The sequence below is a fragment of the Topomyia yanbarensis genome, chromosome 3 (genome assembly GCF_030247195.1).
Source record: "Topomyia yanbarensis strain Yona2022 chromosome 3, ASM3024719v1, whole genome shotgun sequence".
NCBI classification, from domain to species: domain Eukaryota; kingdom Metazoa; phylum Arthropoda; class Insecta; order Diptera; family Culicidae; genus Topomyia; species Topomyia yanbarensis.
The window spans coordinates 259,678,201-259,691,838 of record NC_080672.1 but is presented as its reverse complement, the minus strand read 5'-3'; the positions used below and the strand labels follow the sequence as shown (position 1 = coordinate 259,691,838).

At 40.3% G+C, this 13,638-nt stretch overlaps 1 protein-coding gene across 6 annotated transcripts in view; it reads right to left on the bottom strand.

Moving 5' to 3' along the window:
• The window catches only part of LOC131691509 (triple functional domain protein), a 245,888-nt gene that overhangs the window by 192,145 nt on the left and 40,105 nt on the right, over positions 1-13,638 (bottom strand). For all 6 annotated transcript variants that reach the window (XM_058977989.1, XM_058977991.1, XM_058977990.1 and 3 more), the window contains exon 4: positions 21-686. In XM_058977989.1, the coding sequence (XP_058833972.1) occupies positions 21-686 (666 nt within the window). The remainder of the gene's footprint in view (positions 1-20; positions 687-13,638) is intronic.

Sequence of the window (13,638 nt, the reverse complement as noted above, 5' to 3'; positions counted from 1 at the left end):
TAGGGATTTAATAAACTTACATTTCTCCGTGTGTTGACAGCCGGCGGCTGGTTGCAAACTTGTACAAGATGATCGAGCTGGTACAGTAACTTTTTACTAGTAGAATGAACCTCCGTGTAGGCCTGACACATCGCCTCGTAAAGTGACTGATGTGTTCGAATCGCCGTCTCCAAGCTTTCAACACTGGTAGGCGTTGGAATGATCGCCTCACATGCTGCAGCCCAGCTGCTGACACTTTCCGTGTACTGTTCGGCCTTGTGATGAAAAACCACCGAAAGAGACAGCACAGAGGTTCGTTCGTCCAGCATAGTCATAAAATCCTTACAGGTTTTGTCTAATCTCGTCGCTAGCGTTCGGATGTGCTGAGCAGCATAATGATTACTCTCGATCAGTTTACCAGCGACCACCAATATTCGACTGGTATTGTCTGGAACGTTTCGCGAAGGCATCACGAACCGTTCCTGATGATCCTCCTGCACTTTGTTGGCCTGCTTGTGGTTGTGACCAATCTCGATGTAGGTCTGCTGAAACACGTCCCGGTTGTGTAGAAACCAGTTGAACATCCTCTCACAATCTTGCTCAAAAAGTCGCAGCTGAAAACACTGGTCCAGTGTGGTTTTCCTGTGCTGCCACATGTTAAGTAGTTGCTGCTGAGCATTCCGAACGGTTTCCAACTGTTGAAGCACCTAGAGGATTGAAAAAAATAAGATATTAGGATTGGTTTAATGGTGTTACATGTGCATGCATGTGTTACATGCACGAAAACAGCGGGTCTAATGATTCATAATTTAAAAGCTTTGTGGTATAAATAATTGATACCCACATAGTGATAATTGATTCAACAGCACCCTTATTAAATGGAACATAAAATGGTAAGATTTTTTTCCGGGGTGGTCCTACTGAGAGTTGCAGAGCTTGGTTCCCTGTCAGAATCACTCACTACAATTACAGACGAGACAGGAAACGTCACTCACTAAAGCACTGCTGAAGGGAGGGTGGGGGGGTGTTCAAAGGTTTCATCGTGAACAAAGCACTTTTTTTGCAAATTTTTTGGAACTTTAATTTGACTTAAGTTTTTGAATGGCAGGTAACACCGCAAATCATCTTTTTTCCAGAGACGTTCTACGAAAAGCTTCGTCACCGTTTGTCAAAATTTTCCCATAGAAAAATTACAGCATGATGCACAATAATGTACAAAAGTTTTGATCAGTTCGCTTCACGCGAAGTTGCCCCCCCCCCCCCCCCCTTACACCGCTGTAGAGCTCGACAAAATAGGCATATTTCGAGAATATTTCTTGACGTAATAAGTGGATGAATCGAAAACTTTATTAAATAAGTTTTACGACATAAGTAATGAATAGCAAAAACTATTTTTTTCCGAATAATTTCATCAAAAATCAAATTTCATAAAAAATGGCGGCTATCTGGCATTTTCCCCTATGCGCGTTTTATTTATTTATTTATTTTAGAGAGTTTTCGGTCTGAGAACTATCTCCCGCAATTTTTGAACTAGAATCAAAGCAAGCGACGTATGTACGTTTTTCGATATTTTGATTTTTTGCAAAATGGAGCAATTTTGAGTCAAAAAATATCAAAAAAATCGACACAAAATCGTTAATTTAGTAAAATAAAGCAATAAAAAATCCTACGTATATCGCTGGAGAAATCAATTTGGAATAAGCTGTGAAAACTTCAAAGTGATCAAAAATCATTCGAGCGGAGGGTTAAAGCTTGAGACAGTGTTTGTAAATTTATAGATGCTAGAACGTTCACTTAATTACCGGGGTGTTTTAATGTTGGTGATATCGCGGGCGTAGGTATACGTGAATGATTGCTATTGCATATTTGCTTTGGTGACCAGGTTTGTGTTATCGCGAAGGCCATGAGCGTTTGTACTTTTGGAACGGGGGAGATTGTGAGTGTATATGAGAGAATATGCAATTGGTTTTGTAACATATCGAATAAACAAAATAAGATGCAGAGATTGATTAGAAGTGTATAAATTAACCGATATTTTTTTTTTGGAATATGAGTAGTAGAAAAGTAAACAAATATAAATACAACAAAAACAGACTAATGTAGTAGAAGAAAAGAACACCTGTAACATGCAATTAAACTACTTGAACTCATCTAAATGCCAGTAAATTATTTTTAGTTACCATTAACGATAATTCAACGCTTTTTCTTGAAAAGGGCGATACTAGCAGTGACACCATTCAAAGAAAATCAACAGTGAATATTTCCAGACTTGGTTTTATTTCCTATTTAAGAACTATTGTGTTTTTTACATCCTAGATTGCATGATTCAGTGATCGAAACCCAAAACTTCATAAAATATTTGAAATTATTAAATTAAAATATTTTTTTGCTATTTATCGACAAAATGATAGTATCGCCCCTTTGGCGATTGTTTACTTTTTCGGTCCCACCTATCAGCACTGATGTATCGCCCTTACGTTTTTTTACAATAACTAGCGTTTTACACCACCGATTTCGTCCGGGTTTTTTCAATAGCGATCATTGTTACTATTTACAGCTGGTATCAGCTTGATAATCCAAAAAAAGACGAAAAGTTAAATAAGTATCGCCCTGTTATTTGCATGGAGCGTGGAGGTCGAAACTTTAAATAAACAAACAAAAATACAGTTTCGCCCGATGTATTTTTTGCTGTAGTTTAAGAAAGTAATATCGTAGAATCCAATTTTTTAGGTTAATTTGATGCGTTTTAAAGCCCTCATTCGCATGTATGAAAAAAGCCTTATATTTACATTTATAAGTATCGCCCTTTTCACAAAAAAGCGTTGAATTACATTGTGTAAGAAGTTTATAATGCTATGCTGACCGAGAGTGGGTGATTCAGTTCCGATAAACTAATACAGTAAAGACCCGCTTTTATCAGCCCCTTAGTGAACTTTAGGCTGATAAAACGAGGACATTGACAAAATCGGGACATATTTTTTTCTTTCTTTTTAATAAACCGAAGCTCTTAAAATATTCTTCTTTAGTCCCTAGATATAGCCCCATAACATTTTCTGATTAGGGTAAAGTGCCTATGTTCACTATATTAAGCAGAGTGCCTGACTAATTAATTAATTACTTGGCCTACAATCAATGAAATGAGCACAAATTGGTATCAACAGTTTTGCTTCGTTTTTAAGAACAAAGGTGATAATAAAAATTGCCTTAAAAACGGTGAAATTCGCGTGCTTGAGCGCAACGAAAAGTTGAATTGAGTGCTCCTATTGTTGCGCTACCATTTGATTCAATGCATTGAACAAAGACGGCAGACGCTGCTCTAACCAACATCTGCAAATGGCTAGGGTGGCAATAGAAACATGACGAAAATCGGCTCATCACCCTATTTAGTTTAAATTTCCCTTAAGGGGGCCTGACAGAGCAAAACTTAAAAAAAAATAAAATTTTTATTTTTGTATATTTCGGTAAGATAGGAAAAATATGCTCAAAAAAGGATTTACTCGAAATCAATTTGGTTCGTCTCAAATTAAGTCATATTTTTTGTGCTTCGGAACTCTTAAGGGGTTAGTGAGGTACTGCCTCGCACTATAAGATACTATAATTATATTTTCCGTTATTTTTCCAATTTCAAGCTTAAAGTTCACACACATACTTTTGAATGTATACGTAATCGGGCAAAAAAATCTATTTTTTGACAATTTTTTATGAGACTGTCCCCTTAAAAGTTCATGCGAGCAAAAAATTAAAAACTCTGAAATTTTTTAACGATTTTGATCATTAATAGGTCGTTAGATGCGGAATTAAATGTTCTCCCTGTGGCTCTTAATGAAAATGTAGCGCCATTTTCATATCTTTAATGAAAAAATCGCAAAATATTGGGTACTTTCATATTGTTGTCCCAAAACCGCATAGTATTTTTAACAAAAGTACATAACTGAGCATACCGTTGGAATGGTCATTTCTTCTTCATTCCAAAACACTTGAAGAATTTGAAATCTGTTGTAAAACAACCGTGTAGAAAATTTGTTCGTGCTGAAAATCCTGAAAAATATTGCTATAAACTAAAAAAAATAACTTTCAACGGCAACACAGCTAGTAACGCGTCGCGATTTGTTTCGTTCCGACTTCGAAGGGTGTTTTTTGATTTATTTCGGGTTGTTTTGCGCGAGAGTTTCGAGTAATCAACTCTAACACGGGACCCGAGTGCGCTTCCGGTGGAGTACGGAATTCCGGTGTCCGGTGTTAGACGGATACGACGGTTTTCGGGTGGCGTCGTTGGCGGAGGCAGTCAGCAGAGCTGCCAGAAACTTGAATTGATTTTTTGCTGTTTGTATATCGCTATGCAGCGATAAAGAGGAAAACTGAATGAAATCGTTAGCACTGTGGCATAGTATTATCTAAATGAATCTGTGGTACCTGTGGGTTAGAAGAACCACCGCGAGGAAAGCCCAGAAAAAGGGTGGAAAGCGAACAAAAGTCAATGAAATTGGATGGATCGGCTGCGATTCGTGCCTGCGCTGGTTTCACACCAGATGCGTCAACGTTGGGCAAGCACTTCTTCCAGATATCGGGAATTATCTGTACCTGTGTGAAAAATGTGCGGTCATCGGTAGTCTCATCCCCAAGACGATAAATTCTAATGATGTCGAGCTGAGTCCGATACAAAAACGGTTAGATTAGGTTAAGTTTTATTTTTTGTGTTTCGAATTCATCTCGTCAGTAACTATCACCATCTGGGTGTCTAGTTAGACGATGTATCTAAACTAGTACCCAAATTAGCACTAGTTAGACACAAAAAATTCCAAACAGTTCACACGACGGTTCTATCACATTCGCCCGAATGACATTCGCCCGAAAGTCATTTACCCGAATGACGTTCGCCCGAAAACCATTTACCAGAATGGACTATTTACCCGAATGTCATTAACCCGAATGGACCATTTACCCGAATGCCATCAACCCGAATGGACCACTCGCCCGAATGTCATTAACCCGAATACCACATTCACTCAAACATAATATAAAATCGGTAATTGTATAGTTTAGTGACTTTAGTGATAGAAGTCCGACTTTAATGCGTTTTGTTTACCAAAAGGATGTATTTTAACCTAAATAAACCAAATCCGAGCGGGAAATGTGAAATCTTTAACCAAAGTTTGATAAACTGAACAATAACAAGTGAGCTGATGCAGCGGAGCTAGTGTGATGCGGCTTGGCCGCATATCCGAGGCCAAGGATCCGAAGCGGCGCAAAGCCGCTGAGGTTCCGTTGGACGAGGCGTTGATCCACCCGTCGCCGGAGTTATAAGCAAACTTGTGATCCTCTTGTTTGCCCGGTTAACTCAAACATAGGGGCTATAGCTAGTTTAAAGCCGACTGAACGGCAGCGAAGTCGGACAGTGCACTAAAAAGCGATGTGGCGTAGCCACATTAGTCAACCGTACACTGACCAATGTGGCTATGCGACATCGCTTTTAGGTGTACTATCCGACGTCAATGAGGTTCTGTTGCCAACGCCACAAATGCTCTTCAGGTGCAAACTGATGCATATAGGACGCAATTGTCAGGTCGAGCGGTGAAATCTTGTGATAAACCGGACAAAATAATAAGAAATCTTTCGGAAACACCATCGATCGAGGTAAATATATATTAAGATGTTCCGTTAACGAATTGAATCAATTAAATTAGTAATTATATATTGCATGGTGGAAGTCCATTTAGCACAACACCGTTAGTAAATAGTAGCTCATAAATGTTATGTGACGAAGCTAGTGTGATGCGGCTTTGTCACAATTACCGAGGTCGAGGAACCGAAGCGGAGGTCCCTACTCGGCAAATCTGTGATCCATTGGTAAGCTTGGTTTACTGAAACATAGGGGTTGATTCCTTCTTTAAATATGAGCAGTTCTTTGAGTTTGTATACCAAAATAACCCTCGCAATTAAACCGGTGATCCACTCGTTTGCCCGGTTTACTCACACTTAGGGATTGATTCCTTCTTTTCAACATGAGCAGCTCTTTTCCCACAATTAGGGGTTGATTGCTTCTTTCAAACATGACAAATCCTTGGATCTGCATGCCAAATAAGTTTGCAAAGAAACTGTTGATCCACTCGTCTGCCCGGTATACTCAAACATAAGGGTTGATTCCTTTTTCAAAACAAGAGCAATTTCTTGAATCTATATACCAAATAGCTCTCTACGTAATATTGGATTTTGAGACAGGATGATTCTTTCACCTAATTCACGGATGATTCTTCCATCTAAACCAAAGTTTTTTCAGAAAAATAAAACAACTTGGTCATCAGACAAAATATTCGGAAGATCACCGAATACAACTAATTTACAAAAAAGTTGTTGCCTTGGCTTTGTTGCCCCATCAAGATGTTCCAATGGCACCCGAAGAATTGAGGAAAAGTTGTCCAAAGGCTCTCGACGATTTTTTGGATTAATTGTATTTTTGGTAGGAAGGAAACTAATCAAAAAGTTTCTCGATAACCGTTGTTTGTCCCCCGCTTCGTGGTCAGTTTTCGAAAATGTATCGACAAAGATTCCTAGAACCACCAATAATGTGGAAGACTAGCACAATAAATGGAACGGTTTGTTAAGCCGTGGAAATTCTATGGTGTGTTGAAGCAGTTGCAGTTTGAAGAGAAAAACCCTAGTACATATGTTTTACGTACACTACAAGCGCTACCAACAGCTAAAAAGTCTAAAAAGAACTCACGAAAGGACCTAAAACTGGAAACCCTAGTTAAATCATACAAATCAGGTGACTGGATTAACTATTTGTCTGGTATAGCTTTAGTGTTAATTTCTTCATAGCATCAAATGTAATAAAATTTGTATTTCATCTTAATAAATTAAATTTTGTCGATTGATATTTCGATGTTTTTCGGGTATATGGAATTCGGGCGAATGGCATTCGGGTTTATGTTGCATTCGGGCGAATGTCTTTCGGGTGTTCGTGGCATTCGGGTGAATGACATTCGGGTGTATGTGACATTCGGGCAAATGTCCTTCGGGTAAATGGCTTTCGGGCGAATGTCTTTCGGGCGAACGTGACAGAATCCACACGACACATGTCAACGTTCAAAGCAACTGACTTGTCCCGAGTGATGTCCCGGGAAGCAAGCACAGAGGCTCAGATTTGCTGACGAGAAAGCGAAAACGAACTCTTGTCTTTTGGCTCGGGAGCCAAACGCCTGGCATTATGCAATCTTAAATTCCCATAAGGGGAAATTGGACTGAACCACTTTGTGCATTAAGGGCACAAAACCTAACTTAAATTAAGTTTTATTTTTTGTGTTTCGAATTCATCTCGTCAGTAACTAGCACCATCTGGGTGTCTTGTTAGACGATGTATCTAAACTAGTACCCAAATTAGCACTAGTTAGACACAAAAAATTCCAAACAGTTCACACGACACATATGAACGTTCAAAGCAACTGACTTGTCCCGTTAGATAGTGGAATACCATTCTATGTAGTCTACATATGCTTGACGAAAATAAATAAATGAATTGAAATGGAAGATATCATAAAAAGAGTTTAATATAGCATTCCACTAAGTCGTTAAAAACAGTGCTTTTTATGTTTTAATCGATCTAGTGATGCAATTGCGCCTTTCTCATTTATTTATATTATACTTTAATAGCTGGTTACGTTCAATATAACATTGTAGAAATGTTTATTACATTCTTATTACACTTGGTTAGTATATATAAGTCCACGACTGGCACGAACCTGATGAGCAACATGCCGAAGATGGCGCACTTCAAACAAACAAAAATATAATATGTAGGTTATGATTGGGTGTTTGTCGACTGGTTATGAAATATTAACAGGTATTTAACGGCTTTCTCAGTCTTAATAATCTAGGCAAACTAGATTTTCCCTTGAAAAAAGTAACTGAAAATGGCCGAAACGTCGGGCAATCTAAAATTAAATCGTTTGCCTAGATTATAAGACTGAGAAAGCCGTTAAATACCTGTGCATATAATATGTAATTAGCGTAATCAACGTAAGTTCAATGTTGTCGTCGTTTAACATATTTTGAAATACGGGGTGGTGGGGGTGGATAATTAGTAGGAGGGGGAGGATGCGTCAGGAACAGCCTAATCTCCTTTGCTATACGGGGTGGATCGAGAAAATGTGGGTGTAAGGTTGGTCTAAGAAGGGGGGGGGGGAGTTGAGCGAAAGGTCGTGAGAGGAAAGAGGATGGAGGAGTCAATAGGGGTGCAGTACCCAACCACATATTATACCTTCTATTTAAGATTAGGTTAATGAAGATTGGTTGTCATCGCCGAAGTGTTTTCTGGAATATGCGAGGCACCTGGTACCGGAATTATCGATTATGCACAATATATTCCAAGAATCTTTGATTCGCCACCGGTGGTCTAGGCCTGCGCATCGAAGAAATTTTATGTTCATTTCAATAGATTTTTAACCTATGCGGTATTACGATTGCACCGGTATATATGAGAAATTCCTATGTGACACCAATTGCCAACCTGTAACTCCTGAACCAAAAGTCAGAACTGAATGAAATTCAATAGCAGTCAATGGGAATATTTTTTTTTTTCGAGAGTTGTCCTACTAGAGCTGTAGAGCTAGGTTCTCGGAAGGGCTCCCCGTCAGAATCACATACTACAATTTGCAGACGAGACAGCCAATGTCGCCCAATAAAACACTGCATTAGGCCAATTGTAGCGGGCCGTGATTCTGAATGTGATATTCATTGTACGGTTCAGGTATGTGCGGACGCAGGGACTCGCGATCGCATGTATCATCGCGAACGGTTCGAGCATTTATACGTTAACGTGTTCGATCGCGTGTGCGTTTGTATGCCGCGTGTGCTAACGTGTATGTAACCTCGCGTATATAAAATCTATTTTATAACCGTGTGCATTTCGCATATTCGCGTGTGTTCTTTGGATAATCGTGCGCGGACCGTGAATCTAATACTTTATATTTGGTGTACGGCTCAGATGCTAAATGAAAGTGAGATCTTCCATATCACGAGTTCCCGGCGATGTCGCCGTAGAGCGTGTGGTCTAGTGGATATGAGCTTTATTTTTTTGATTGGTCCAACTGAATGTATGGACCTAAATTACTAGAATGAAGGCTAAAGATTTCCGGACGTGACCGATTCATGAACGCGCGCGTTTGCGGATTCGCGTTCGTAACTTCGTAAGTACTAAAACGTTCACATAATTACCGGAGTGTTATCAAGTTTGCGCGATAGCGGGCATAGGTGTGCGTAGATGATCGCGAAGGGCTTAAGCGTTCGTATGTTGACGTGTTTGTCGCGTGTGCTCGCGTGTATGTGACTTCGCGTGTATAAATTCGATTTTGAAACCCTGCGGCCATTCATATATTCGTCATTCTGATATTTAGTTTGGTGTACGGATCACATTCTGACAGGGAGTGAGTTATCCCATATCACTAGAGTTCCCGGTCATGTCACCATGGAACGTTTTGTCTAGTGGATATGGGAGCAATTTTTTTTAATCCTTCAATTTTTTTATTTTTTTTTTAAATTAACATGGACCTAGACTGTTGGTACCAAGGATAGAAACTTCCGGACGATTCCGATTCATGATGGCGCGAACGCGGGAGTTTGTAGATTAACGCTTGAGATCGCGTTGGTAAGTTTATGAGCGCTGAGACGTTAACCTTATCACCGGGGTATAATCATGCTTGCGAGTTGGTGGGCGCAGGTTGTTTAGAAAATCGCGAGGGGTTCTAACGTTTGTACGCTAACGTAATTTTCTAACATATTTGCGTGTGTTGTGTGTTCCTGAATGGTCGCGCGAACCGTGAGTCTGATATTAAATTTTCGGTGTGCGGCCAGAATTCTGGCAGAGAGTGGGATCCCTTATATCGATAAGCTTCCCGGTTATGTCGCCATGAGACGTGCCGCCGAATAGGTATGAGCGTATTTGCCCAATTGGTTCAGCTGAAGGCATGGACCCAGGCTTCTGGGATCAAGGGTAGACCTCCGGACGAGACCGATTGGAATTCGCGCGCGCGAGGGCATTTTTGTAGGTTCCCGCTTGAGACCGCGTTTGAGAATGTGTGAGTGTTAAGATGTTGGCTATCACCATCTTTGCTGACCCAGCTGAAAGAGAGAGTAGAATGGCAGCATAGGATTCGAAAAGAAGAGATGAAAGACAATATATGAGAGACGCAATAGATAAAACAGGTACAAGATACAGCTAAAGTTATGATCATAACATGAAAGACATACATTAGTACTTCAAACACTACTAATACTTGAATACCCAACCACCACACATAGCACATCCTTTCTCAATTATCTATTTGTTACTAGTTGATTGTTGTTTATGAGCGAGTGAATAGAAGAAAGATAAAGAACAGAAAAAAGGCTCCTATCAGCCCTCCCGGCCTCCTCGATACACCACTATCGAGGCGTATTGTAATCAACATCTTGAAGCGGGCTTGTTATATAAATAAAATGTTGCGTCATAATGATTGGTGGATTATTGACATAAGAACTAATTAACCTCTAGTAGTAGCACTTGGTGCAAATAGAAACCAAAAAGAGCGAAGGGTCCTTATATTTAGATAATTCTATTTAGTCTATTGTGGCCTGATGATGTTTACAATACCGTCAATCCTGCTGCGAGAGGAATAAAGAAATAGATATTAATAGATAATAGAATCGATAAGATAATAGATAATACAGAAATAGATATTACATGCATCTAAACTACTTTTATCTGTTTGGTGATGTGGTTCACGTGGATTGGATTTCTTCAAAAACTACGTGTTTCAGTTTATTAAGTTGATCTAGTTGAGCGTTAACTAGTGGCTGAACGGTATGTTTAAGAGAAGGTTGCATCCATAAGAGATTGTCATCTCTGTTTCTGAAAACAGCGAATCCGATTATAAACGAGTGTTACTCGCCATCTTCATGAGCCAGAGCGACAGAGCGATTTAAGAGATAAAAACACCCACCTTCAGTCTGATCATCTCTTATAGATGACAGTCCATCGATCCGAATCGAATGACTCGATCACTATGCTCAAGATGAAATGAGTCCCCGAACAACCGAACCAGCATGTTCCCCCATTTGAAAGTAGAAACATCCATATCAGCCGCCCGCCAAAACACTCGATCGAATGATTATTAGTCATGAGATTCAGAGGTCAATGAACCAGCACTCGCTCGGATCTCCCACTCTTATCGACCAAGCAAGAGTACGCGCCCATTAGGCTCATCACCCAAGCCCAGGGTATAGCAGTCAATGGGAATATTGTATCTATTATTTGAAATAAATTATGTAAAAATCAGTTAAGAGTTCGCTAGAAACTAGGTGTAATATCTTAGGAACTTGGCGAGTTCCCCGGGGGCATCAAGAACCGTCATAGGTGGCCAATGTGGTCAAAGCTACTTCGATTGGTCATTAATAAATCTAGATCCCCAAATCCAAGTAATATTGAACCCATTTGAATATGTATTATCGCATTTGGTTATCATAGTGTTACCAGTTTATACGGGAATTTGCTGTGTGACCGCACTCTTCTAGCCGTAACTCCGAAACCGGAAGCTGGGTCAACTAAAAAATCAATAGCCTCTCATGGGAGCATTACGCCGTTCATTTGAAACTATTTGTGTAAATCAGTTCAGACATCTCCGAGAAAAGTGAGTGATATTATTTGACACACAGAGGCAGTCCGCTTTTTCGCTTGAATTCTCCCTATTGGCATCATCCCAGGGGAAAGTAACGAATACTATAAGCGGAAGGAGACCAGGGAAATAAGGAAAACAATGAGAGCTGGCTCGATGGCCAAATGGCAGCATGATTGGAACTGGTCATAGTTTTTTTAAACAGTTATGTCACCGTTTCGTTCGGAGTGCATAAACGTCGAGGAAACACCGAAGCATGTGGTCCTCGATCTGAGACAGCGAGAAGACCAACTAGCATGATATGGGCGAGTGGTTCAAGTCGGTTGAAAACCCTGCAAGTGTGGTCGTGAAGGGACGCGAGCCAGGTCTTCTTGCTTCTCCGGATCGGTTCCCGTCCAAACGGGTTCCAGTGCGGCGACGATCGTACGTAGACCGGCTACGCAGCGAGAAGCGAGCACTAAATTAGCAAACACCAACAAGTAGTTCCACGTCGGTTGAAAATCCTGCGAGGGTAGCTATGAAGGGATGCGAGTCAAATTTGGGCATCTCCGGATCGTTTCACGTTTTGACGGATTCCGACGTTGGTGACGGTCCTAGGGTGGACCAATTACGCAGCGAGGGTTGGATAGTGTGCTGACTTAACGTACACAGGGGAGACAAAGGGCTCCGCGTATGCACAGGGGCATACGGGCCCAAGGACAATTAAGAGCTAAACACAGTAACATTAATTAAGTCGGACCTCTAGCGCAGCGGAGATCACGAGCAACTTCCCATAGGTTCAGTCAGACACCATACAACTCCTTAAAAGGACCATAAATATGTTCCGTGTCAAGTTTAACAACCATGAAAACAGCATAAGATGGTCTCAATAACCCATAAATACACCAAAATATGGTTTTAATATGGGATCTACTGGACCATGGTGATAGAGTTTTCGTGTGTTGATCCCATTTAAGACACTATGAAAACACCACGTAGTGGGGTTGAAATTGGACCATGACCATGGGGGTATTATGAGCTTTTCGTTTGCTCGGGATACGAGTATTAAGTTGGCAACACCAACAAGCAGCTTCACGTCGGTTAAAAATTTCTGCGAGGGTGGCTGTGAAAAGATACGAGCTACGTTTTCGGTATCTCTGGATTGGTTCACGTCTCGACGTTGGCGATGGCATTCGCCGGTGGACCGATAACGTTGCAAGCAGTACGTCGGTAAAAAATATAAAAGCATATAAAACACAATAAATAAATAAAAATGTAAATAAAAAAAAATAATAAAAAATGGGGGAAGAACATGAAAACAAAACTAGTAAATTCATAAAATACCCACACAGCGAAAGGCGTAGTTGAGGATCTCAGGGGCTCTGAAAAGAAGAGTTGCAAGAGCACAATTCTCTCCCAAAGTAATACCCAACGGTGATCCCGCGAGGAAGAGGATACGAAGACACGGGAGGCTGAGGTATAGTCGGCAGGCTTGCTGGAGAAAGAGCTGCAATAAAAATCCGTCAATAACACGGCCAAGTCGGTAGTGGTCTCTTTAGAAGATGTCCTGTCGATAAAAAAAACACACGCACAGACATTTTGCGATCTCAACGAACTAATTCGAGTGGTATATGATATATGGGCCTCGGTTGACAAATCGATTTTTAGTGTTATTGCATAGCCTTACTTTATATGAGAAAAGCAAATCGTATAAGTCATCACTTTGATAAATAAGCCAATAAACCACATTTGGTGTACTGAAGTACGCCGAATGCTACAGGAGCGATTTTCATCGCTCCGTGCCGCAGCCGCGAATTGGCGTGACTTGGCACGGATCACGTTTTCTCCTGTTCATTGCGAATCAAGTCGTTTCTTTAGTTTTGAAATATCTTAATATTTATCTTCAACAGCTTTAATAAAAATAAACCACAAAAATATTTGATTTTCTCCAACTCCCCACCAAAACAATCAATACCAATTTCACGCAGTCCACGCAATCTGCCATTTCTTAAACATGTAAATGATTAATTTA